The sequence below is a fragment of the Equus przewalskii genome, chromosome 1 (assembly GCF_037783145.1).
Source record: "Equus przewalskii isolate Varuska chromosome 1, EquPr2, whole genome shotgun sequence".
Classification (NCBI taxonomy): Eukaryota; Metazoa; Chordata; class Mammalia; order Perissodactyla; family Equidae; genus Equus; species Equus przewalskii.
This window is the reverse complement of record NC_091831.1, coordinates 40,619,370-40,645,983: the sequence shown is the minus strand read 5'-3', so window position 1 is coordinate 40,645,983 and position 26,614 is coordinate 40,619,370. Positions and strand designations below refer to the sequence as shown.

Below are 26,614 nucleotides of genomic sequence, written 5' to 3'. Positions count from 1 at the left end.
TCTTCATGCCGTCTTGCAATCAGTCTCTAACCCTGGTTCCAGGCAATCTTTAAATCTGCTTTCTCACTGTAGACAAGTTACTAGAATTTCATATAAATGCATTCATATAGCATGTACTCTTTTGTGTTTGTCTCTCTCTTAGGATGATATTTTTGAAATTCATTCCAGTTGTTGCTTATATCAATAATTTGTTTCTTATTGTAATCCATTGTATGGATATGATATACTTTATTTATTCATTCGCCTGTGTTGGACGTTTGGGTTGTTTTCACTTTGGGTCTATTATCAACAAAACTGCTGTGAGCACTCATGTACAGGACTTTTGTGGATATATATTTTCATTTCTGTTGGTTAAATATCTATGAGTAGAATTACTGGGTCATATAACATAGATCAATGGAAGAGAATAGAGGTTCCAGAGAAACTTACATATACATTTTTTGATAAAGGTGCCAAGATAATTCCCTGGGGAAAGGATACTCTTATTAATAAATGATGCTGGAACAACTGGTTGTCAGTATGGAAAATGAAATGAACCTTGACTTACATATACTTCACATAATACACAAGAATTAATTTAAAATGGATTATAGTTAGAAACATAAAAGTAAAATGTAAAACTTCTAGATAAAAACATAGAAGAAAATCTCTGTAACCTTTGGTTTACTCAAAGATTTCTTAGTACATACAAAATTAACCATATAAGAAAAAATTGACAGATTGGACTTCATCAACATTAAAACCTTCTCTTCTTTGAAAGCCACCATTAATAAAAGGAAAAGACAACCATAGTCTGGAGGAAATATTTGCAATGCATATGTTGGACAAAGGACTTGAATCCACAGTATAAAGATGCTCTTACAAATTCATAAGAGGACAACCCCATAAAGAAAAGGGCACAAGATGTGAACAGAAACTTTGTAAAAGAAAGTATATAAATGGCATATGAAAATATATTAAAAATCAGTCATCAGGGGAAATGAAAATTAAACACAATGGGAAACTGTTTCATATTTACTGGATGGCTAAAACTTAAAGGGCTAATGAGTTGTCAAGGATGTAGATTAACTGGAACTCTTGTCCATGTTGGTAAAAGCATAAATCAATACAACTTCTTTGGAGAAATGTTTGGCAGTTTCTTATATTATTTTTAATAGCCTTCTGAATTTTTTCCTTGGGTTATAGGTCACTTCCTCCACTGTTTATTTCTTTTCCCTCTAGTTTTATACCTCTTTAGAGAGAGTATATTTTCTTGAGTAATCAGGATGACTGTCTTTGAGCAGAATTAAAATAAAGCTGTTGTTTTTGCCTTTCTAATTAACTTAAGGTAATGTAGAAGGAAGCAGTACTGTGCAGGCAAAAGTTAAAAGTACATTTTCAACAAGATACTTACTTTTCTTGTATTGGATATATAACTGATTGTAATTCTGAGAATCTGAAGATGACTAGGAGAATATAGTTAAGGACTAGAATATTTGGAGCTTGCCTATGTTAATGAGATTGAAGCAGAGATGGTTTATGTGTTAAAAAGAAAAACAACCCAATTCCATGTGGCAGCAGCAGCAATTGTAGGTATATTAGGGTTCTAAGAGCAAATGTTGGTTTACCATAAATACAGCAGAGAAAATAAATATGGCTACCAAATAGTGACTTAGCTGTAGAAAAATATAGGGAATAAATATTTTACTTTTTTCTTTTCAAATGCTAATTTTTAACCTGTTTTTGGATTACTATGAACCATTCAATGTTCCTAGTCTGTTTTCTGAATGGGATACCTTAAAAGAGAGTTTGCTACTGGATTTCTCTCAAGCTGCTAGGAACATTTATTATGATTTTGGTTGTCAGTTTTGTTAACACTGTTTCTACAATAGTGCTTGTCACATAGCACGTGCTCAGTAAATTATTAGATCGATTTTTATCAATTCCTCAAGCACTTGAAAATGACACAGTGCTCTAATGATATAAACTTAAATATCAATATGTACTGGTGTCAAGCAGAGATACTACCAGTTCATCTTTAACAAACAGAAGGCCTCTCCAGAGTTACAGTAAGACTAGAATTTAATCCAATGGAATATCTTTAGTTTGTCTACGCTTTTCATTGAAAAGGAGGACTGGTTAGCTATTGAAACATGGAGAAAGCACAGCCAAGGGAAAGGAAGCCTTAGCCAGTGAACTTCAGATATTTTTGGCAAGATCATTCCTGTTGTGGAGATGGAAACATCAGAATGTCTTAGTCTGTTAAAAATTGCTTCATTTAACTAACTTCTCTTGGTTGATTCCACATTTACTCAGCAGCATTCTGATTTCACTTCTCAGAGGTCTGCTTATGGTGAGATACTGAACTGGTCATAAAAATAAGAATAATTTAGGTCTTGTGGCAGTTGGATTTTTCAAGTAAATTAATGTATTTCCGTTATGGTCATTATGATATTTATACCTCAGTCATATGATACGAGGTCTTTTAAGAGTCAGTATAAAGCTCATCTTGCAACCCAGATTCTTTCCCTTCTATTGGAACAAGTTCAGTAGCATGGTACTAATGTAGACAGCAGCTAGATGAGTTTTGCATTTGATTTATGTAATCTTACTTCTTCAGAGTTGAATATTGCATAGTATATTAATTTGCCTGTAGAGTGCTCCAACTTGTATAGCAAGTATATGTAAACGTATTTATCTATACTATATTTCATAAAGAAATTTTATGAAGAAGGTCAATTCTGAAGTTGCTTTATAATCACTGACTTAATTGGAGTTTTTAGTTCATTTATATTTAATATAATTATTGTTATGCTTTGTTTCAGTCTACCATCTTTCTATTTGTGTTAGTTCGATATTCATTTGTTCACTATCATTGACTCTCATTCTCTCTCATTCCTCTTTTCTTATCCTCTTTGGGGTTAATCGAATATTTTTAGGTGTTTCATTTTAATTCTTCTTTTGACTTTTTAGCTGTACCTCTTATATACATATATATTTTAGAGATTGCTCTAGGTCTAGGGGTTAGAAAATGCGTTTTTAGCTTACTGCAATCTTAAGAGTTAGTATCGTGAGCATTAAAATATAAGAACCATATATCAATAAAATTCTGTTTCCCTACATTTCTTTTATATGATTTTTGTCATGTATTTTAATATATACATATGTAATAAACCCCAGAATACAATACAATAAGCCCCAAAATAACATTACTTTATTTATTTTCAACAGTCAGTTGTCTTTCAGAGAAATCAAGAGAAGAAAAAGAAGTCTTTATATTTACTCCTATATTTACCACTTTTGATGCTCTTTGTTTCTTTCTGTAGACCCAAGTTTTCATCTGGAATTAGTTCCCTTCAGCCTGAGGGCAAATCTGCTGACAGTGAATTCTCTCAGCGTTTTTTGATCATTTTTGAAGGGCATTTCACTGGATATAGAATTCTGGATTGACTTTTTTTTTTCTTTCAGCACTTTAAAGATGTCGTTTCATTAGATCTTATGAGAAGTCAGCCATTATTCATATTGGTAGTTTCCTATACATAATGTGTCTTTTTCTGGGTTTTTTTTTTTTTCTCCTTCGTCTTTGGTTTTCAGTGGTTTTGACTATGATATGCATAGTGTGGTTCTTTTTATATTCTTCATATTCTTGTTGGGGGTTTATTGAGCTTCTGCTATCTATAAGTTGATGTTTTCCTGTATGATGGGGAAATCTCTAGCAGTGATTTCTCTTTTGTTTGTTTGTTTTATGTAATTCTTTTTTGTTTGTTTTTAATTTTGTTTTTATAGCAGTAACATTGGATTTTAACATTATCTAGCTTTCAGATGTACATCATAATATATTTTGAATTCTGTGTCAATTACATTGTCTTCACCACCCAGAGACTTAGTATAATCCATCCCCACACATGTGTGCCTAATCACCCCTTTTGCCCTCCTCCCTTCCCCATTCCCCTCTGGTAACCATCAGTCCAATCTCTGTTGCTGTATATTTGTTTGTCGTTGTTTTTATCTTCTACTTATGAGTGAGATCACATGGTATTTGACTTTCCCCCTCTGACTTATTTCACTTAACATAATACCCTCAAGGTCTGTTCATCTTGTCACAAATCCAGCAGTGATTTCTTTTAAAAATTTTTTTCTGCTCCATTCTCTTTCACCTGTCCTTCAGTGTTTACACTAACATATGATAAACTGCTTTGTATTGTTCCACAAGTCACTGGTGAGCTGTTCAATTTTTCAGTTTCTTTCTTATGTTCTTCAGATTAATTACTAATTTGTTGTCAAGTTCATTATCGTAATGTTCCAGTTTATATGTATGCATAACAAACCACCCCTAAATATAAATATGGCATAGAACATGTTTTTTTTATACTCACAGATTCTGTAAGTATTCAGGTAATTCAGGTAAGGTGTGGTGGAGATAACCTGTCTCCGCTCCAAAATGTCTAGGGCTTTAGTTGGGAAGACTCAGAGACTGCAGATGAGTTGGCAAGTTGGGGGATGAAGGTGTTTTCACTCACATATCCAGGAAATGATGGCTGTTTGGAACTTGAGTTAGGCTATTGGCCAGAACCCCTATACTTGGCCTTTCCAAGTGATGTCTCCACAGAGGCTAGTTTGAGATTCCTCATAGCATGGAAACTTGGTGCCAAGAGTGAACATACTGAATCCAAGGTGGAAGTACATGGCATTTTTATGATTGAGCCTTAGAAATCACTTAATGTAGCTTCTGCCATACTCTGTTGGTTGAGGCAATCGCAGAAGTGTGCCCAAGTTCAAGGAGGAGGGACCATAGACTCTACCACTTGATGGGTGAAGTGTTAACAGTTACCTTGTATGAAGAGCATGTAGGATGGGAGATGCAGTCATTCTTGGAAAATATTATCTGCCACATCTTTCTTCTGCAGTCTCCGATCTTCTGTTAAGACCATGCTGTAGATTTTTCTTTTCAGATATTGTACTTTTGAGGCCTAGAATTTCTGTCTTTTATAGTTTCTGTGTCTTTGCTGAGACTTCATCTTTTTGGTTACTGTAATCATTTTCCTTTACATTCTTGTATGTATTTATAATAGCTGCTTTAAAGTCGATGTCTCCTAATTCTAACATCTGTTTCATCTTGGAGTTGGTTTCTGTTGACTGCTTTTCTTTTCTTGGTCATGGGTCATGTTTTTCTGCTGTGCATGTCTAGTAAATTTTAATTGTTATGTTGAATGTTGTGGAAGATAAATTGTAGGGAGCCTGTGTTGTTATTTAAGTGTGTTGAGTTTCGTTTTGGCAGGCATTTAAATTAACAGTTAATCTTCTGGTATTGTCAGGCTGGGTTTTTCTTTGTGAAGGCAGGACTATTTCAGTTTTGTCTTTTGTCTTAGGGCATGGTCCTTACTCCTAAGATGTGGCCTTTCTGGGGTCTCAGCTGAATACCTGGGGTGCTCAATGAGGTCTCTCCACTGTGGCTGGGTTAAAACTCCTTCCACTACTTTGCTGCTTCTGGTGTCAACTCCATTGTGCTTTCAAATCCTATACATATGCAGCCCAGCTCTTGGCCAAGGACCTGAAGTGAATTTCCATATAGAGTTGGGAGGCCCTCTTTCTATTCATCCCCTTTTCTCGGCTGCTCTTCCGCAAATTCCAGCTATCTTAGAACCCCAGAACTCCAGTTTCTGCCTGTATACCTCAGTGAAGCCTTTGTTCCATTTCCTTCTTCTATGTCAGAAAAGAGCCTGTAAGCTGAAAGCAAGATAATCATGGGGGTTACCTCGTGTTTTTCTCTTTTCTTAAGGATCATAAGCCTGTGCAGCCTTTTGTTCAGTGCCTAAAATGGTTGCCTCATTCATTTTGCCCAATTTTATAGTTGTTTATAACAAGAGGAAAATTCCTGTACCAGATACTCTATAATGGTCAAAAGTGTGTAAATTCTACTGTCAGAAAATTTTTAAGAGATGGCTCCTGTTTATGGAATACCAATATAAAGAAAGATTTTTAAAATAAAATTACTTTAAAGACTATTAGAAATAGTACTTTAATCTGTTTACAATAACTTTACTATGATATAACAGTCTATAATATTCAAATTTTACTTTTTATTGAGTTTTACTCATAAATTTATATTGATTTTCTCTGGAAATGACAAAGAGGGAAAATTTTAAATTATTCTGTCTCCCTCACTACTAGCAGACATTGCTAGTTGTGATAGTCTTTCCCAGGCTCCAACCTGGTTAGCCTTAATAGCCTTAATGTCTTAATAGCCTTAATATTGCACCCCAACAAATCATCGTCAGTTTGACACCTATTTGCCATTTCTAGTGCATTTCCATTTTACTAATTAAATCAGTATTATTTTGTGAGATATTTAGCTTTTTGAAAAGTTACCTCAATAGATAATTTCCTTTTCTGCAACTGAAGTGATAAAAAAAAATTCATGTTATAAGGAATCAAATGAGGCTATTTAGTAAGTCCTTAGTACTTCTTGAGTGGAACATAGAAGAATAAAAGATTGGGAAGCAGAAATTCTAAGCAGTTATGCCTATAATAAATAATACTTGAAATTTAAAAGAGAATAAAAAGTTGGTTTTGAATATACATTATAGACACCTAGCTAAAGTAACATAAAAGTGTCTTGATGAAATTAAAGAACAGGCTTTCCGTGACTGGAGCCTCTAGGAGGGATTTAAAGAGATAATGCATTACCAGCATTTAACAAATTGTTTCTGTTTTGTTGGGTAATCATCATTCTCACTGAGGTCAGATTTGTGATTTTGTGATAGTGCGTGCCAATGATTTTTTTTAAATGTCCTCAGGACAGGCTCAGTATGAATGAAGATATGATTAAGAAAAATCTCATGTGTCTTTATAAACAGAAGTTGTATGATTCTCATTAAATCTATTTCTTAAAGAACACTGTTGTTACATTAAAAAACTCTGGTTCTTATTTTTTTCCAATTTGAAAACAGATGAAAATATGAATTTTATGTAAACTCTAAAAGTATTCAAAAGAAGTTGGACTTCCGTTTTAAGCTCATCAAGCCTACTTTTTGGCAATAAAATAGGGTGATATAACTTCAATTCTGTACATTCTTGGAAGATACAGTAGGACAGAAAACTTTTTTTCTTTTGAAAGTAGTATATGCTTAAGTTTTAACAACACAATTGCAGAAGTGTTGAAAGTGAATAGTAAAAACCTCCATCTCTCCCTGAAAACTCATGATAACTGCTGTGACCACTTTGGTATGTATCCTGTCAATCCTTTAGACGCTAGTTGAATGTGTATGCAGGATTGCCACATGTGAATAGTGTGCCCTGGAGTTGAGCAATGGGATGTGTATATCACTATTAACATAGTGTTGGTCTGTGTATTTGAAGTCAAAACTGAAAATTACCAGACTCAGAATGAACTAAAAATGAACTGTTAATCCTCCAAAATACTCTTTTTGCTCACATATACATTATAGGCTTTCTGTGAGAAAATTGTATTTTGCAGATCATTTCTTGCTTATTCTTTTTCTGTCAAAAGAAACCCATGGAAGAAGATATGGCAGGTAGCAGTGAGTTGTTTTGTAAATTTTATAATCACTGTCCTTCAAATCATTTTGCTTGATTTGGTTATTCCAACGCTTGCATTTATCTAAATTTCCAACCAAATTAAGGTACAAACTAAGAAAAGTCTTAAAGTATAAATAGAGAATATCTTTATGAACTCTAGGGGTATGGAAAGATTTTTCAAGAGAGGATACAAAGTTCTAAACAAAAGAAAAATTTGATATATTGGACTTTATACAAATTTAAAATTGTTGATTGTCAAAAGGAAATGAAAAGGCAAATCTAGACAAGGAGCAAATATTTATAATACATATATCTGACAAAGGAGTTGTATTCAGAATATATAAAAGACTCCTATAAATCACTAATAAAAAACAGATACTCCAATTGGAAAAAAAATGAGCCAATGACTTGAACAGACATTTCACAAAAGAGGGTATAAAAATGTCTATTAAGCAAATGAAAATATGCCTATCATCATTAGGCATCAGGAAAATGAAAATTAAAACCACAATAAGATACCATTTCATATCCATTGGAAGAGCTAAAATTTTGCCAAATGTTGATGAGACTGTGGAGCAACTGGAACTCTTAAAATGTTAGTAGGACTGTGAAATGGTACAACCACTTTGGAAAACTGTTCAGTAGTTTCTTATAAAGTTAAATGTACACCTTCCCTATGTACCCTAGCTATTCTACTACTTCTTCTACTCCTAGCTATTATTTACTCAAGGGAAATGAAAGCATATGTCTCCAAACCGACTTGCACAAGGATGTTTGGGCACTTTATTCATAATGTCCCCAAACTGTAAACATCCCAAATATCCATCAAAAGAGAATGGATAAACAGATGGTCTTGTATTTGTGCAATGGAATAATACTCAGAATAAAAGGAATGAACTAGTGATACATGTAACAACATGCATAAATCTGAAAAAACGTTAGATTAAGCAAAAGAAATCAGTTACAAAAGAATTCATATTATATAATTATATTTTTGTGAAATTCAAGAACAAGGCCAGACTAATCTATGGTAATAGTACTAGCTAGTAGGGAGCTTGGTGGGGTTTGACTACAAATGGGCATGAGGGAATTTTTTGGGTTGGTCTTAGCATTCTATATATCTTGATTGAGATGGTTATAAAACCCATAGAATTGTACACCTAAGATCTGCATATTTCACTGTATGTAAATTTTATCTCAGTTTCAAGAAAAATCCAAATGTAGAAATTGAGAAAGGTACAGGAATGTAGAAGATGAAGAAGGATGAAAGGGGCTGGAGCAAAAAGATGTGTAACGCACCACTTTTCCCTGTAGTATTTTCGTAGTTCAGTGGATGTCTCCTTAGCAGAATCAATGCTTCTCTTGGTTGAAGTAATGGGTTAAAAAAAAGAATCATAAAACGTGACACATACCTTAAATGTGTACTTTAAAAAAAGGAATTTGTACACATGAAATATTAGACTCAAATAACTCTATAGGGTTTATCAGCAACCACCCCCACAGCAAAAAAAATTACTTTTCTTTGTTTCCCTTTGCCCCTTGGCAAGAGTTCTTACCTTCTTTTAGGCCATGAACCTTTTTGGCAGTCTGATGAAGCTTATGAATACCCTTCTTAGGTGATTTTAAATCCATAAAATAAAATTCATAGGATTATAAATATACCCATTAGTTTTGATTATAATAGTTGTGAAAATATTAAAAAAATGTGATATAATAATATAGTTATTAATATTAACAATCTATTGGCAGGTCTAATGACTATGGTAATTTTAAAGTGCGATTGTAAATGTTTCCATATCTGGAGCGACTGTAGTGTCACATAAAAATATGTCATTTCTATTTCTATTATGTATGTCATATTAATATTGGATTTTTGTGTGATTATGACTAGATAAATGCCATTAATAGTTAAGCAATGTAGTTTATTATGATTGGTTTTTCCTGCACATTTTGTTTTCCTTGGAGTTACAATTGTCTCTCTTTTTTTTCTCTTTTGCTGAGGAAGATTGTCCATGTGCTAATATCTGTTGCCAATCTTCCTCTTTTTGCTTGAGGAAGATTCTCCCTGAGCTAATATCTGTGCCAATTTTCCTCTGTTTTATGTGGGATGCTGCTACAGCATGGCCTGATGAGTGGTGCTAGGTCTGCACCCAGGATCTGAATGTGCAAACCCCAGGTGGGGCTGCCAAAGTGTAGCAAACTTAACCACTATACCACCAGGCTGGTCCCTTCTCTCTCTCTCCTTTTTTTTTTTTTTTTTTTTTGACTTATTTAATTTCTGTGTTCTTAGCTTTAATTAATCATAAACTTGCCCCCAGTTGTATAATCTTTTGACATGTTTGAGCACATTTGGTATATGAATTTTATCATCTCCAGGAGGCTTCTCGTCTGCCCTAATCTGGATTAGTTGTTCTCTAGGCTTGCTGTATGACTGTCTACTTGAGATGTTCCTTCGCTATCATTCTGGGGATTCTCTTTTCCTTTCTCTTGAGTTGGATTCTTTAGTTCCAAAATCTTGTCATTTTCTTTTATGGTTTCCCATGCTTGTTTTGGTAGACCACATCTTCTAGTAACTTCCTGAGAGAGACTATATGGGAACCAAAATTATTTGAGACTTTAAAAATGCCTTTATTATATAGTCACACTTGATTTATAGTCTGTCTTGGTTTGGAATTCTAGGCTGGGAATAATTTTCCCTCGAAGTCAGAAGGTTTTGCCCAATTGATTTCCACCTGCTAGTGTTGCCATTGAAAAGGGTGATGTCATTCTGATTCCAAATTCTTTTTGTGAAACCTATTTCTTCTCTGGCAGCTTCTAGGGTCTTATGTTTGTCTCTTTACTATTCAGAAATTTCACTAAGATATGTATGCCTTTATTTGGGTCTATTTTCATCATTTTGATGGCTACTCATTGTGCTCTTTCAGTTTAGAAACTCACATCCTTCAGTTTTGGATATTTTTCTTGAGTTATGTCTTGGATTTCTTCTCCTGTGTTTTCTATTCTTTCTCTGGAACTCCTCTTCAAATGTTGAACCTCTTAGACTCTAATTTTTTCAAGTCTTCTCTTGTGTATTTCATTTGTCTTTTTATTCTGTTTCCTTAGCCTTATACTTTTCTAACCCTTCTATTACCTACCTCATAGGGTTAAGCACATTTATATACATAAAGTACTTACAATACATGTAGTAAGTGCTTGTGTTAGCTGTAATTGTTGTTGTTTAGCTTCTTAACTGTTTTGAGGGAATGATATTTGGTCTTGATTCTTTGATTTATTAGCTGTATGACCTTGGGCAATTCCTGTAATTTCTTTGATACTTCCCCCCTCTGTAAAATGTGATTAAGCTCTATCTCTCAGATGTTTGTGAGGTTCAAATGACAATATATATGTGAAAATGTTAATAAACTTTGTGCAGAGTTAATAGTTACTACTTGCATCTTTTAAATATCAAAAGTTTTTAGTTTGAAAGAAAATGATGGCTGAATTTTCAGGGTTATTTTTAAGATTACTTGATTGCACATGATTGTTTCTCACAACTCTGTGTGAGCTAGGTGAATTTGAGCTAAATGCTAATGCTACCATTTAAAGAAGTTAATTCTTAATACTCAATCTAATTATGTTAGGCTGAAGTGAGATGATTTTGAAAATATTCATTTTATGGAAAGCTCTGGCTTTACTTCAGATTGTATAAATCTGTGTAATGTAATAGTTGTTTAAGAATGACCTGATTACTGGTTTAAACCCATGGAGGGAATATTTGTTGGAGTTTATTTATTTTCTTAAATGGTATTTGAGGTTAGGAAAAAGAGAATCTGTCTTTTAGTTTTTCTCGATCATATTAATGTAATTCCAAATGTTAGCTCATTTTTGTTAATGGTGGCTTTTTGTTTGTTTGTTTTGTTTTAAGGTTTTTGGATTCAAAGCATAAAAACCATTACAAGATATACAATCTGTAAGTATGTTTTCTTATTTGTATGCTTGCAAATATCTTCTAAAATAACTATTAAGTGAAAGTTATTTCCTTGTTAGAATGAGGTAGAGTTAAAGATATATTTTAACGGAATTGTATTCCTAAAACAATTAGTTCAAGAAGTCTGATTGAGAGCATTGTTAGGTCATTTAGAAAGTGTAGTGATGAGGGAAAACAATGTTGGCACAGATTCACGTTGCTTGAGCTGCTTAAATGACTTGGCATCTAGCCCATCTTTGAGCCCATAACCATGTGGTGACTTGAAGCGTAATTTACAACAGAGCTTCTGTTAAAGCATTAATGACATCTTCTGTGAAACTATGTTCCAGAGTGAATATAATTTTGTTTATTCTGTGTCTTTAGATCAGTTGATGGAAACAGCTGTTAGAGTATTTGCTAACTGTATGTAACGTAAATAAGTTACCTAAATTGTTGAGTTGGGTGGTTTCTTTTGTCTGGGGCATGGCTGTAAGGATTGCCCACTTGATACAGCTGGCTGACCTTATCTTTAACCTTTTGGTTTTTACTTTTGACTTTGTGAGTAGAGATGTGAAAAGGAAAAAAAGAACAAAAGAAAAATAGAAAATATTTCACGATTTTTGTCTTTGAAGAATTTTTTCCTTCCCAAAATATTGACCATTTTCTAATTTTTAAAAAATGTCATATAAAATTTGTTATTTTTCTACCTGGCCTTTATTTTTCCTGTGTGATATCCATAAATTATGCAATAGGAAAAATTTTCATTTAAAGTTGTGTGTACTAATTTACTGTTATAATTTCTGTAGCACTTCTCTATCAAATATAAGAATATAAGAAAAAGATTGTTTTTTTACCTTGGTGGGCATTTAAAACTTCATCAAAAAGTGTGAAAGATCAAAGATTGTTTGTTGGCTGGTAGGAGGTTGCTTTTTTAATTTAGTGATCTTTCTGTTCTGATAAGACCTCAGAAATAGACGCCAATGTTGTTTCTCTTAGTGAGTTTTCACTAATTTCCTCAGATTTGCAAATGAACAAACATTTATTGAGTGCTTGCCACATATTAGACGTTATAAAACATGTTGGCAGTACAGAGGTGAATAAGATGTAATTCCAGTCCTCGGGTAACTTATAGTGTAATGTGAAAGGTAGACAAAGTATTATAGAAAAGAGCTGTGTAGAGAATAGTGGAAATAGTAACTACCTCCCGTAGGGAGGGTTTCATAAAGAAAGGCATGTTTGAGCTGACGTGAAAAGAATCAATAGAGGTTAACCTACAGGCCAAGGAGGAGGGGAAAAGGCATCACAGGCAGAAAGAATGGCGTAGAAGGTTGCTGCCATGATAGTGTTTAGAATATGGCAAATAAACCATTATGGTCAGATTTTGGTGTGGTGTGTGGGGGGGTGTGGTGGTAGTAAGTCACAAGATAAAAGACAGTAAAAGCTGTTATAGAAACAAATTTAGGTGGGCCCCAGCTTACACATGATCTATGCATCTATCCTCTTTTCCTGATTAACCTCTCTTACAACAACTCTTGTTGCTAATGCCATAGTGTGTCTCTAGAGGAAAATAAAAACCACAAAGCTTTGTACCTTTTGAATAACTAGATTCAGAAGTTAGTAAAAACAACAACAGGATAAGAGTTGTCAAAAGCTGGAATCCATTAAGTGAGTCACTTCAGGCTTAGACTCTCAAGTTTGGGCATCTAAAGAGTCCTGGAAGGAAGTTAGAAAGATGCTAAAGACAAATTCTGTCTTTTTCAAAATTTTATTTGAGCTTAATATTGTATCCAAAGAAAGGAAAGGAAATACTTTTCATTCCTGTACTACAGTGGCTTCCTGCTTCCTGAATTTAGGATTTAGGCTCGTACTATCAGTATTGTGGATTACTTACATTATTGTAATTAAAGCTGGCTTTGGGAGTTAGCCTGGGAACTTGACTGCCTGTTTGTTTTTGTATTTCCAAACATTGGACTCTTGAGTTAATGAACTGTCTCATATTTAGTTGAGAGTAGTTTTGGTGCACAGGTTTTAACTCCTCTTCCCCACTCCATTTGATGGAATCATAGACTTTCAGAACTGGAAAGTACCTGAAAGAGATCATTTAGTCCAACCTTCTCATTTTACAGATGGGGAATCTGAGGCCTAGAGAAGTTAAGTGAGTTGAACAAGGTCACACAGGTACCTATGGTAGCAGACAATGCACTATTTATGCCAATATTCCCTTTCTGGTTTTCTTTGTTTTAACCTCCCCAAATTTTACTTACTTCAGAAGTTTCTAGAACTACCAAGTTATAGCATGTTTTGATTTCTGATGTCACTTTTCAATCTTCTTCACCTTCTTTCTACCTATGCTTATATTTCTGGCTCTGGGTAAGTGAGTCTGACCAGCAGCAGATGTTTCTATTTTATTTCTTTTATTTTTTAGGTTACTAATTACATGTGATATATATCTTTGCAAACATATAAATTGAAACATCTTAAAATATTTGCACTAGACATACTGTATTTAATAATATATTAAACTTTTTATGGCATTTGTGACATATGTGGATGAAGAAGAGTTCTTAATGTGCACTTTCTAATAATTGACTGTATCTGTTTATGTCTCTGTATTATTCAGCATTCAGTAAGTTATTTTAAGAAAGGGCAAAATTTGTCTTATATCATTAACCAAATTCAGGTATACTGATACTTAGTAAATTAGTTTGTTTTGTGCAAATTTGTGTATTTCATTTTTGTATGTTCCTGTGTGTAATCTGTGCTCCGGTGGGGATAAGGGAAGGGGGGGGGATATAGGGAATAAAGGCATAATATAGTTCTTGCATTTGAGGAACTTAAATGTTCACTGGATACTAATTTTTAGAGTTTACTGTATTTCATTCTATATTCTATTTGACATACAACTCTCCATCATTTTGTGGTAAACCTTTAGCTATTGTTGATTTTGCTCTATTAAGTTTTCTTTTTTAAGATAGGGATAGCTTCACTGAAGAGAGTAAAGAAGAGACCTACATACCTAGCTGATTCTATGGCAAGTCTCATTTCTCTGGAAGCTTTTCCTATTAATCTTATCTCCTTTTTCACTTCCTGTCTACTGCTTCATTAAAAACTCTCTCTTCCAGTGTCTCTTCACTTCTCTTGTCTCATATAAGCCAATGTGAGGTAATGATTAAAAAGTAATGATATCTTTTGAGTTTTAGTTCTAAGGAAGTATAAATGGTTAGATTACCTAACACTTGTCTTAGTTAAATCCCATGTGCAACTAGTTTTGGTTTGTTGAGAGACTTGTTTTATCACTAAAATACTGTAAAAAATTTACAAGAAACTTTGTGTGCGTGCGCGCACATGCAACCACAACGTTATCAGAGAAGGTTTTAATTAAGATGAGAGTCTTCATTCTTTCCCTATCAACGCCTCCCCAGATCACTTTCATCACTACTAGTGCCAGTATATGTTCTCACATACTCCCTATACATAACTGTAGAGGTTTTTATAACTTTTTCATGTTTTTCATTATTACTGTTTGTTGGTTCTGTCTTCTGTGGCAAGTATTATTCTTGTAGCAAGGCTGACTGTGACTAAAATTTGTTATTGCTTTTGGTTTTAAAATTGTTTTCTATTTTTTATTGTAAGTGGAAGTATGGAGCAGTAGTGGAAAAAGTTTGACTTTTGTAACTAGAGGTACTAGGCTTGAGTCCTGGTTTTTCCATTTACGTATTGTGGTTTGGGGCAAGTTTTTTAATGCTCTTCTAAATCTTAGCTTTCTCATATACCAAAGGGAGATACAGTAACTATTATCATATGGTTGTGAGGATGAATCAAAAGAACATGGAAACTTCTTTGTAAGCTGTGCACATCTAGTAGATATTTAGTAGCTCATTATTTCCACTTTCCCTTTATTTCTTCCTCTTAGTAATATTTGAGAATTAGTTTATGAAGGTAGTCTTACGCATTGTTTGTCAAACCAAACATTTTGAGCTGAGAAACCGTGACAATTTTAGAGAACTAAAGCTGCATGAAACTCAAAATGTTTATTTTTTGCTGTGCTGTCATGAGACCAACCTCTTAGAATTGTTTCCTACCTTATAGCTACTCTGTCACCTCCTAAGCCCCTATCTTTACATGATTCTTTATAAAATATTCCATTATGGGTTCATCACTATTGACCATGTCTCTTCTTTAATCTGTACCAAAGAAGGTGTAAGATGTGCTATTTTCTTGGTCACTCCCTTTCTTCCTACCTGTCATTTTTTTTTCATATGAGTAAGTATGAAGCTATTTAGCAAGGATGCATATATGTGCGTATGTTATTACTAAATAAGCTTTTCTTCTAGCAAAATTCAATATACTAAATTATAATGTACTAGAGCTTTGGAAAGGCTTTGTTTTGAGTGGTAACATGAAAGTTGATTTATTTCATGTTTCACCAGTTAGAAACTAGTGGATTGCAGTTTGTTCATAATTAGTTCAACCTTCTTGTGGATTTGGGTTTGAAACTGTTTAAGGTAGAGAAACTATACACGTAATTTCAGGATTTCTAGATGTAAAATACAGTTTAACAGTTGCTTATTTGAAACTCTTGGGGTCAGTTGTGTTTCAGCATTCAGAACTTTTCAGTGTTTAGAACAGTAACACAGAAGCATATACTTTGTATTACGTAACACCCCAGTGGGGTTTGGAACAGTACCTAAAATGAAATGTTTGACTCCTCTCTCTAAGGGCTACGTACAATCTTGTAAACTGAGATCAGGTTCTGTTGCAATTGAGTTTGCCGTAAATTTAAGGGAAAATGTTAGATGTTTGAAACTTTAGGGATTTTGGAATTGTGGATTAAGGGACTGTGGATCTTTATTTGTTTCACAATGCTAAGTTTTTAGTCTAAATAATGTTTTAAAAATCTGGTTTGGTTAGTAGTTGGAGTTACCAGCTGACCAGCAGCACTTTTGCTGCTGACCACAAACTAATGTATAGGATCCCTTTCTGAGCCTATTAATGTCTATAAACTTGGCCTGTTAATCATGAGTTAAGGCAGTGCATGATAACAAACATGTCACTACTATTAAAAAGAGAAATTTTAGCATGCTCTAAGTAATAATGACTCAACATTTTACTATTCTGTATTCATTTTGCTTATTACTCTTTCATTACTCTCAGACTTCAATTAAAGCTTGTAACCTGAGAGAGTCTTGAAAAAGATGACCTTTGGCTTATCTAAAGAGAGAAAGGTCTGGTTTAAAAAAATTTAGTAAGTGTTGTCTGAATAGATTGGCATCATTCAGTTTCTTTCTTTACTTTTCCTTTGCCCTTATAATGTTACTATTTTTAATATACATCTTTTTAAATAATAGTTTGAGAACTGTGTATGCTCAACTGTGGGGTAAAGATAATATTGAAACTAGTTGGTTGTTTACACATGTGAAATAAAAAATAAATTCCATTAGCATGCAACATTTCCATAAAGAAAATTTGAAAATTTAGATGCAGCTAAATTTGCATTGTTGTATATTAGTGGCATCACAAGTTTTGTAAGCAAATGTATAAACTCTAATTACATACACTTGACATTTTAAGCCTCAGTTTCTTTATTTGTGAAGTGGGAATAATAACAGTATAATTCCATAGGATTCTTAGAAGTGAAAGAAATAGTTAATATAAAACACTTAACATGATGCCTGGTACATTATAAAGGTTCAGAAAACGTTTGTTACTATTATACTTTTTTCCTCAGGTGCAAAAGATAACTTTATTTCACATTTAAACTTTTCTTTTAGATGTGCTGAAAGACATTATGATACCGCCAAATTTAACTGCAGAGGTGGGTATAAATGTACAGTATTATGTTATATAACTGAAAACCAGTAGACTAAGTCTTACTGTCACAGCAGTAATGAATACTCTTGATTATTAAGTGAGATAAATATTTATCTTAAAAAGATAATCTTAGAAAATTTGAAAAATAAATTTAACTTTGCTGTTGTATTTTAGAAAACAAGTATCATATAAACCAACTGGTAGTATTAGGAAGACTAAATTGAAGAATAGACTAAGAATTAGGATGTAATAGTAAGAGATTGCATGGAGAAAGCAGAACGACTTAACTCTGGCAAGGAGCGTGACCTAAAAGGTGGAAAAGGGTATAACAGATGTGGATACAAGGAGCCTGACAGATGAGAGCAGGGAACTGCTTCAAATGAGTTCTTTTCCAAGTATAGTAAATTGTTTCTCAGAGCCCACAAAAACTTTCGTTTGTGTTTGTGGAACCCCTTGAGCAGTAAGAGAAGTGGGGGGAGTTGAGAAGCTTGGCAGTTGCTGCTATGATAGTGAACAAGAGAAAGTGGGTGCCACGAGTTATAATAAAGATTGATGTATTTGCGATTGATCCCTCCTGAAAATCCAGAATGGACTTTCACAGAGTTGGTTTGAGAATTCAGAAGCACTAATAGCTGAGAGCCAGTATAGATTCACTAAGAATCGTTCTCTTTTCGTGAATTTAAAACTCCTGCTTACTAGGCAAAGCATGTTTTAGTCAAGGTTTATCTAGCTTTAAGTAGATGTTTAACAGGTTTTCCTGGATGTTTTTGTTTGCCACTGGAGAACTGAAGATGGAATGATAGTACAGTCAGGCAGATGATACTAAGTGAAAGCTGTCCCTGTGACTCCGTGTGATGGAAGTCATTGTCTGCCTGAAGAGCTCTCCTGTCACACCAAAGGACTTAATTTACTGTATTGTATACCACATTATGAATGACTTAGTTGAAGATATAAGACATATTTTTCACATATTTAGATGACACAGAGGATAATTTGGTACAATTGGATGTCAGTTGTGATTTTTAAGGGTCCTAATAGAGTGGAACCAAGGCACAGATCAATAAGATAAAATTTAGTAGTAATATATTTAAAGTCCTATTTCTAGACAAATTAAAAAAACTTAACTCTGACTATAGGTAACAGAGAAGTTTTGAGTTCTTAATAACTCATGTGAAAAGACCTGAAACTTCATTTGATAAACTTTACTGCAATTATATACTTTCATAAGTGATTTTTCCAGTTTCTTTTGTAAATGCTGTTAAAGTCGTGTATACAGCGCTACCATTTGCCAGACCATCTTTAAAATAACACAGTTAGCATTTTTATTATATGAAGTGTAAAATGCCATCCTTTCCGTTGATTTATTAGTAATCTGTACTTTCTTTGGAATATATGTTTTGTGGTGATGCAATATTCTAAGTGTTATTTCTCCTTTTGTTAGAGTATGCATTGAAAGCCATAACAAGAGGCCCATGTGACATTTCATTTTGAGTTCACCTCCATGTCTTATGTGTTGTGACCTTTGCTACCTCTGCATAGCACAATGTACTCCTTCATAGAGTAGGGAAAATAATACTTGGCTTCCCTGTCTAATGGATGAGTTTTGAGAATTAATGGGACTCTTATTTTCTATTCAAAAATTAGAAAATTATCAGACAATAAATTATTTTTCTCTGGAGTTCAGTTTTTCTTTTAAATACTCTGTTAAACTTATACGCAGCATTCCTAAAGTTAACCTACTTTTAATAAACAATTCAGGAGAGATTTTTTTCTTAATTTGAGATTATCTTTTTACCACAGTTGCACAGTATCCTTTTGAAGATCATAATCCACCACAGCTAGAACTTATCAAACCCTTTTGTGAAGATCTTGACCAATGGCTAAGTGAAGATGACAATCATGTTGCAGCAATTCACTGTAAAGCTGGAAAGGGACGAACTGGTGTAATGATTTGTGCATATTTGTTACATCGGGGCAAGTTTTTAAAGGCACAGGAGGCCCTAGATTTCTATGGAGAAGTAAGGACCAGAGATAAAAAGGTAAGTCATATTTGATGTTTTTTCTTTCCTCTTCCTAGATCTGAGAATTTATTGGAAAACAAATTTTTACAAAAGATAGTTTGTAACCCTTATTTCTTTCTTCTAAACATTTAAATCAGTTAACTACCTTAACTTTCATGTGAGCAAATGACTGATTCGTTCCATTTTTCCGTTCATGCTAGCATTTTCATATTGTACCAGCAGATCTTACTCTTTAACTGTGTTTCATGTTTGGTCTCATAAAATTCTTACAAAGCGTTTAAAAAACAGCACTATGATCAAAAGTAAGCTTGATATTTCTGAAGCTTGCTTGAGAATAAAATGTCTTTGGATAATAACTTAGATGCCATTACCTAGTAAAGTGTGATCTTTACTTTTATAATACATAAAGATTACTCTTTGATATGAATATTCTTAAATGTAGTTATAATTAAGATTAGTCAGAGGTTCTTCCCTTATTCAGAAGACTAAAGACTATGTTGAAAATCAGTGACGAAATTAATTTATGTAGTACATGTGAAAGCAAAAAGTGAACTCTTGGGAGAACTTTTACAGTGATTTTCAAGGGATTCAATTCTTTGGATGGTAAGTATGACAGAATGTGCTTATATTTCTAATAAAGAGATTTTGTGTATTTTTCTTTCTCCAAGAAGGAAGAAATCCAAACCACTCCAGGTAGATGAAAAAACTGATTTAGAGAGCTCTATTGAGGGAGACATCACAACTTTATGTGAAAAATTTATTCTAGTTTTAATAATTTTTTAAATCAGGAAGGTTCTCTTCCAGGTTAAGCTAATTTCTTTCTTTCATTTTTTTGAGGAAGATTGGCCCTGAACTGACATCTGTGCCCATCTCCCTCTGTTTTATATGTGGGACACCTGCCACAGCATGATAAGTCATGTCTAGATCCCAGCCCAGGATCCATACTGGTGAATCCCAGGCCACAAACTTAACCACTGTGCCCCTGGGCCAGCCCTTAAGCTAATTTCTTTTTAATTCAACTTCAAAACAGAAACGTAACTGATCATCATTTTGAACTGGGTAGTTGCATTGATTCCTGGTTCCTTTAATTCTTCATTTCTTGTTTTATTTATCTTTTTGAATTATATCTAGGGATACCAAAGTACTATTTATTTGTTATATTTTACAAAATTGAATCTTACATTATTGCATGGTTTTGGTGAATGTTGATTATGATAGATTGCCTTACATTTCCGTATACTGTGTGCACCCTGGGAGGATTCACTGGAGTGAATTCCAGAGCAGAAGTCATGAGATGTTTACTTTGGTTCATCGTTTCATCATGTAGAGGGAAACAATTGTTTTCACTTGTTAAAAATTATAGAAGGTAATTTGTTCTACACTTAGGTGAATAAATGCAGGACAGCACAAGGCAAAGAGAGTGAATGGAGAAATGGGTCAAAGTAAAATACAGTCACAGAAGCAGTGGTAGAAATTTAAAAGAGGTTGATGAGCAGCAGACATTTTGGTAGTGGAAAAGAAGTCAGGTAAAAAGATGTAAAATAAGAGGCTGGCCCCGTGGCCGAGTGGTTAAGTTCGCGCGCTCTGCTGCAGGCGGCCCAGTGTTTCGTTAGTTCGAATCCTGGGCGCGGACATGGCACTGCTCATCAGACCACGCTGAGGCAGCGTCCCACATGCCACAACTAGAAGAACCCACAACGAAGAATACACAACTATGTACCGGGGGGCTTTGGGGAGAAAAAGGAAAAAATAAAATCTTTAAAAAAAAAAAAAAAGATGTAAAATAAAACTATAAAAGTTGTATAATGTGGAGCCAGAACGCTAGACTTATGCCAGGGGCTCTTGAACTGTTTGTTATCTACTTTTTAAAAATATGATGAAAGCTAGGAATATTCTCCCACAAAAAATGGGCATGGTATAGAAGAAGATAAAATTTTGCTTATAGCTTTTAATTGCACTGAAAATTGTTTTTATTAATGTAGAATGTAAAGGACACTTTCATAAGAAATATGTCTCATTTTTTTCCCTGCAAAAATCAGTGGCCACTAATTGAGAGTGATAAATAAATCTAAGTGGTACAAATTAACCAAAATTAAACTTTAGTTCTGTTCAGTAGTAAATTTTAATGAAAAGGTTACTATTAGCTTTCAAATGACGTATTGAAACTATGCCATTGTCTTTGACTTGGGAACTTTTATGCCATCTTTGATATTCAATCAATTTTGACAAAAACAAGTGCTGAAAACCCTATCTCACGAAAGAATGAAAGAGCAAATGGAATCTCTAGATTTTTTTGCCAGGTGGAAGTAGGCTTGTGTCGAGAAATAAAAATTCTTTAAAACTCTCCAGATAAATTCATGTTGCATCATTTTCTTTGCCTTTTAGTTAATGAGATCATTGTTGGCAAGATCTTGACATAATGCTATTGTTAAGGAAGGAAAGGATTATGATTCCACATTTTAGTTTTAAGGTTCAAGAGTTAAACTGTATAATTGAGTTTGTATTTTATCCGTCTAACAGCAGTTAAATTTCTGGCTGTAGAATTTGTCTTCTGAAAGCCAGTGAACTTATGTGTAGCAAAGAATTTCATAGTTCTCCCACTTCTTGACAAAACCTCTTGAGAAGCCCCTGATTGAAAGTCTTGGCTTTCATGAATTTGGCAACTTTCACAACAGTAGATTTTTCATGACAAATCCTATTGCATAGGCTATGATTCAAGGCTTGGCACTCATGAAGAGTAGAATACTTTCACAACAATAGATAAGATTTCTCTCAGGATTGATGGTATAGTCTTGCATCCCACTGCATACTGATGAACAAAGCAGTGAGTCACAGTGACATGCAGAGCTTCTGTCTTTACCAAAGCAGCAAAACCAGATGTTTTGCCAGGCATTAAGGTGTACTCTGTGTCTACAGAATACTGAGATTTCTTCAGGAGAAGTTTTTTTTGGCAGAGACACTTCACCATTTTGAAAATGTTAATGTCCCCTGAAGTTTCCTAAAAGGGCTCCAAAATAGGAATTATTCTTTGATTGTGTCACCATGCATGCATTTGATGAAAACTAGTAGTTAGCTAAAGTGAGAAGTCATATGCTGAAGGGAAGTGGTATTTCTAATCCTTTCATGACCTCCTTCATAGTTTTAGAAAAAAAGGTCAGTTCTTTGGGAATGGATAAAATTGTTTGATAGACTATTTAACAGTCTTACTTTTCTGTTGCAAACTCCAAATATGTTTGACCATATCTAAGATATTTGGATTCACCACGTTCAACTGTATGACTTTTTTGTTTGGCATTACATCCATCAGCTTTGTAGCGTGCTTTAATCAAGGATTTTGAGGTGCGAGCAAATAAAGGTTTTTGTAAGGGTCTAGCCTTTTCTAACTAAGCTTCACTCTCACATGTTCTCTCTTTTCCCCCCTCATTCCTCCTTATACACACCCACCCCCAAACATGCATGCATACCTTGTTTGAGGCAGGTGCTTTTCAGGATAGTTGGCTAAATGTTTCTGATAGTGAGAACTAGCCATGTAAGAAGTACTTGGGATATTCCATCCTATCATGTTCAGAGAGGAAAGTAAAACTCAAGGATACTTACTTAAACTTTATTATTCTTTATTTTCTCTATTTCCAGTTTAAATTAGATCCAAGAGAAGTCTCCATAATCAAAAAGTGAGGACATATTTCAGTTTATCAGTGGGAAGATATTTTAGTCATCACGATCTGGTGGTATTGTTAGTTCCATTTCTCTGTAGAGGTGAGGAGAGGTGATTTGATGAAATGGCAAGCCCCATGGGATGTTGTTGTGAAATAGGGGCCAGAGTGAAAAGCTAGTAAGACAACTATTATGAAAATAAAATGTAAAGCCCGTGGTGTCATGTGGCAGAATAAAGTAGTAACTACATCATCAACAGAACTGCGCTAGACACAGCATATTCTCCATCCTCTTATAGGTTGGAGTCTCCCCCAAGTGAAAGATAATGGACTGGTAGAAAATGGAGCTCTGGGGGCCGGCCTGGTGGTGCAGTGGTTAAGCACGTTCCGCTTCTCGGCGGCCTAGGGTTTGCCGGTTTGGATCCCGGGTGCAGACATGGCACTGCTTGGCACGCCATCCTGTGGTAGGCGTCCCACATATAAAGTAGAGGAAGATGGGCACAGATGTTAGCTCAGGACTAATCTTCCTCAAAAGGAAAAGAAAAGAAAATGGAGCTCTGTACATACTCTTAAGGATGTACTCAGTACAATTGTAATGTTTAGCTGTTATGTGATATCAAGACTCAAAGTTAAGTAATTTAGCCAAAATTGGTCACTTTTAGCATCTTGGAGTCAAAATAAATCATTGAGATCTGCTGTGCTTTGCTCATGATTAATTAATAGACCTAGACCATTTTTTGGATGAATTATTCACATGGTCTAAAGGAGTATCCTGATGTGCTCCTAATTTTATCCCTGTGTATATTTAAAAAGGCAAAAAGAAATTTATGAGCAGATATTGACATCTGTTGACAAAGCTACATTTTGCTAAATGGTGCCATGTGCCTTTTAGGTTGAAACAAAATTAGAAAGCTAGATATAGTGGATAAAAGTCATAAGATTATAAACATTTTTTGCAGGAATTTTTCTTATTTCGTAGATGATAAAACTGAGGCCCAGAAAGATGAAGTGCTCTGATCAAGATTATTCAAACAGTTAATGACAACATTCAGAGTAAAATTTGAATCCCTTGATACACTGTTGAACTTCTTTCTACGCTATCAACTCCACAAATCCTGAAACTTCAAAAGAATTTTGAGACTGTTCAGAATTAATTTCTGTACAGGGTCAAGCTCTCCTGAAAGGTCATGCAATACTGATGAAATTGGCCTATTTTTACAAGACTCCTCAGTTTATACCCTTCTTTACAGATGGTAGGGCATTTAATGACCCCTGACTTAAGTGGAATAAGGACGGCTTGAAGTTGTTGGTTTTATAAATATAATAGTGCAGGCTCCCTTTAAATCCTTGAAACTTAATTGTCTGAAAGCTTTCAAATATATCACTTTCACCTAATGGTTAGAGTGCTAGTGAAACAATATGTTTTTAACCTTTATAATGAATATAACTAATTTCATCATAGGAAAACTTAGCTGTGCATAGTAAAGCTGTTGTCCTGCAACTGTGGAATTCTTCCAGAGAAGTATCTTATAATAAATATAATTGATTATCCAAAGTAGTTTTATTCTGGATACATCTGCTAGTAGATGTATCTTCTTGCTAATACCTCCTTTTAGGTTGAGTCTGTAGATTTACATTTGTGTAATTGTAAACCACTATTACAAGAGATACATAAATTTTATCAATTTTTCAGTTTGTGTAGGATCAGTTTTATTAGAAGTCTTCAATGTTGTTTTGCTTGTATCCTTAATTTTAGTTATAAAGAAGCTTTAAAAAGCTAAAGAAAATTGTGTTCTGGTGACAATGATATAGGAGCAGAATATTTCTTCTTCTCCTTTTTCTGTTTCTCCTCCTCCTAGCCCCATCCCCTCTCTCTTCTTTTGAAGAAAGGAGCCAGTTGCCATGAGTTGGTGAAGAATTTTTGTAGACTTTGCAGAGACTCTCCTCAAAATAATCTGGCACAGAGTCTTGACATTTCCTTAGCAGGCCTGGTGTAAATTAGATAGCAAGTGGTGGTGCCAGCTGACCATAAAACATGCCATTGGTTAGTAATGCCCAAATTATACTTTAAGTTTTGAATGTTGTGGAGAAGTCAAAGTACAACTGATACCTCCTATAAAGAAAATCTTTTTTCTTAGAATGGGATAACTGTTTGAGAAAAGGAAGACTCCTTCTATCTTTTATTCAATAATTTACAAGAAGGCAACTATGTTACACTTCCCTAAGAGTCATTCCTTTGAATATTTGATACCTTTGCTTTATGAACATGTGGCAAATCCTTTTAAAACAAGCTATCAATGGTTTCTCCTTCTCCAAGAAAGCTTGGTGCAGGGCAGCTCCTAGGCTTGGTTCCCATCAAGTCCTATGCGTCACAGTGTCTGCATTTGCACTTATCTTTCAGAATTATAATCGATAACTCACACTATTTATTGTAAACTATGAATAAAGAGTTAAAACATCCTATGAATGCTGGTATGCATGTATTTTGGAAAGATTCCCCAAATTTCTGAATTTAAAGAGGCAAACTTTAGTATTTGACAAGCTTACCCAGAATTTGCTACTTCTCTCTTTTTTCCTTGCCTCAACCCTTTTCTAGAATGGTGACAGGTAAAGTAAGCATTATTTATTTTCTTTGATTAAACTTTTAGGAGTAAACTTCGAGGTTTTGATTTTCTTTTTTTTTGTTGTTTTCAAAGCAATTATTAGAGATAAAGTTCCAATATATTATAATCTCTGTTCGAGTTCGTTAGCTTTTTTTTTTTTTTTGAGGAAGATTAGCTCTGAGCTAACTGCTGCCAATCCTCCTCTTTTTACTGAGGAAGACTGGCCCTGAGCTAACATCCGTGCCCATCTTCCTCAACTTTATATGTGGGGCGCCTACCACAGCATGGCTGGCCAAGCGGTGCCATGTCTGCACCCGGGATCTGAACCAGCGAACCCTGGGCCGCCAAAGGCAGAACGTGCGCACTTAACCACTGCACCACTGGGCCAGCCCCAGCGTTAGCTTATTTTTAATGAAGACTTAAATCTTCTAGAAATAATAAATATTAACTTTAAGTGATCTCAAGAAGTGGAAATTTTCTGGTTTTTCTGAGGAATGAATTCTTATGTCCTAATCATGTAATCAGGTTATTTTTTTTCTAGTCTATTTACTAAATTTCCACATATAGTAACCTAATAAAATCTTCTCATTTTCTCTCCATTTAAAACAAAATAAACTATAATTATCCTCTTTTTCAGCTTTAAAAAAACTAATATAACATTCTTATTTTTTCTAACACATTAATTCTCCTGGGCTAAACTGTGTTCTTCTAATATACAGTATTTAAGCCTGTTATTCAATCTATATAGTCATGAAATTATAAGATTTTTATATCTAGAAAGACCTTAGCAATTATTTAGTTCAGACCCATTCTAATATAAATGATAAAACAGATCTGTAAAGATCAATCTGTCCCAGGTCATTTAATCTCTTTGTGTAATAACTCAAAGTCATATCTCCTAACCTCAAATCCATTATTCTTTCTACTGTACCATGTTCTCCTGTCCATACTATTTTGATCCACAAAATAGAAATAGAAACTTAAAAAAAAAGTAGCTGTACTGTAACGTATTAGAACTCTTTCAGTTTGAAGTGACAGAAACCCAACTCAAAATAGCTTAAA

At 34.2% G+C, this 26,614-nt stretch overlaps 1 protein-coding gene across 2 annotated transcripts in view; it reads left to right on the top strand.

Annotated features, from left to right (window-relative positions):
- The window catches only part of PTEN (phosphatase and tensin homolog), an 84,930-nt gene that overhangs the window by 38,184 nt on the left and 20,132 nt on the right, over window positions 1-26,614 (top strand). The window contains exons 3-5 of one of the 2 annotated variants that reach the window (XM_008536065.2): window positions 11,423-11,467; window positions 17,236-17,279; window positions 19,076-19,314. In XM_008536065.2, coding sequence (XP_008534287.1) covers window positions 11,423-11,467; window positions 17,236-17,279; window positions 19,076-19,314 — 328 coding nt within the window. The remainder of the gene's footprint in view (window positions 1-11,422; window positions 11,468-17,235; window positions 17,280-19,075; window positions 19,315-26,614) is intronic. The other variant, XM_008536064.2, reaches the window with a different exon arrangement.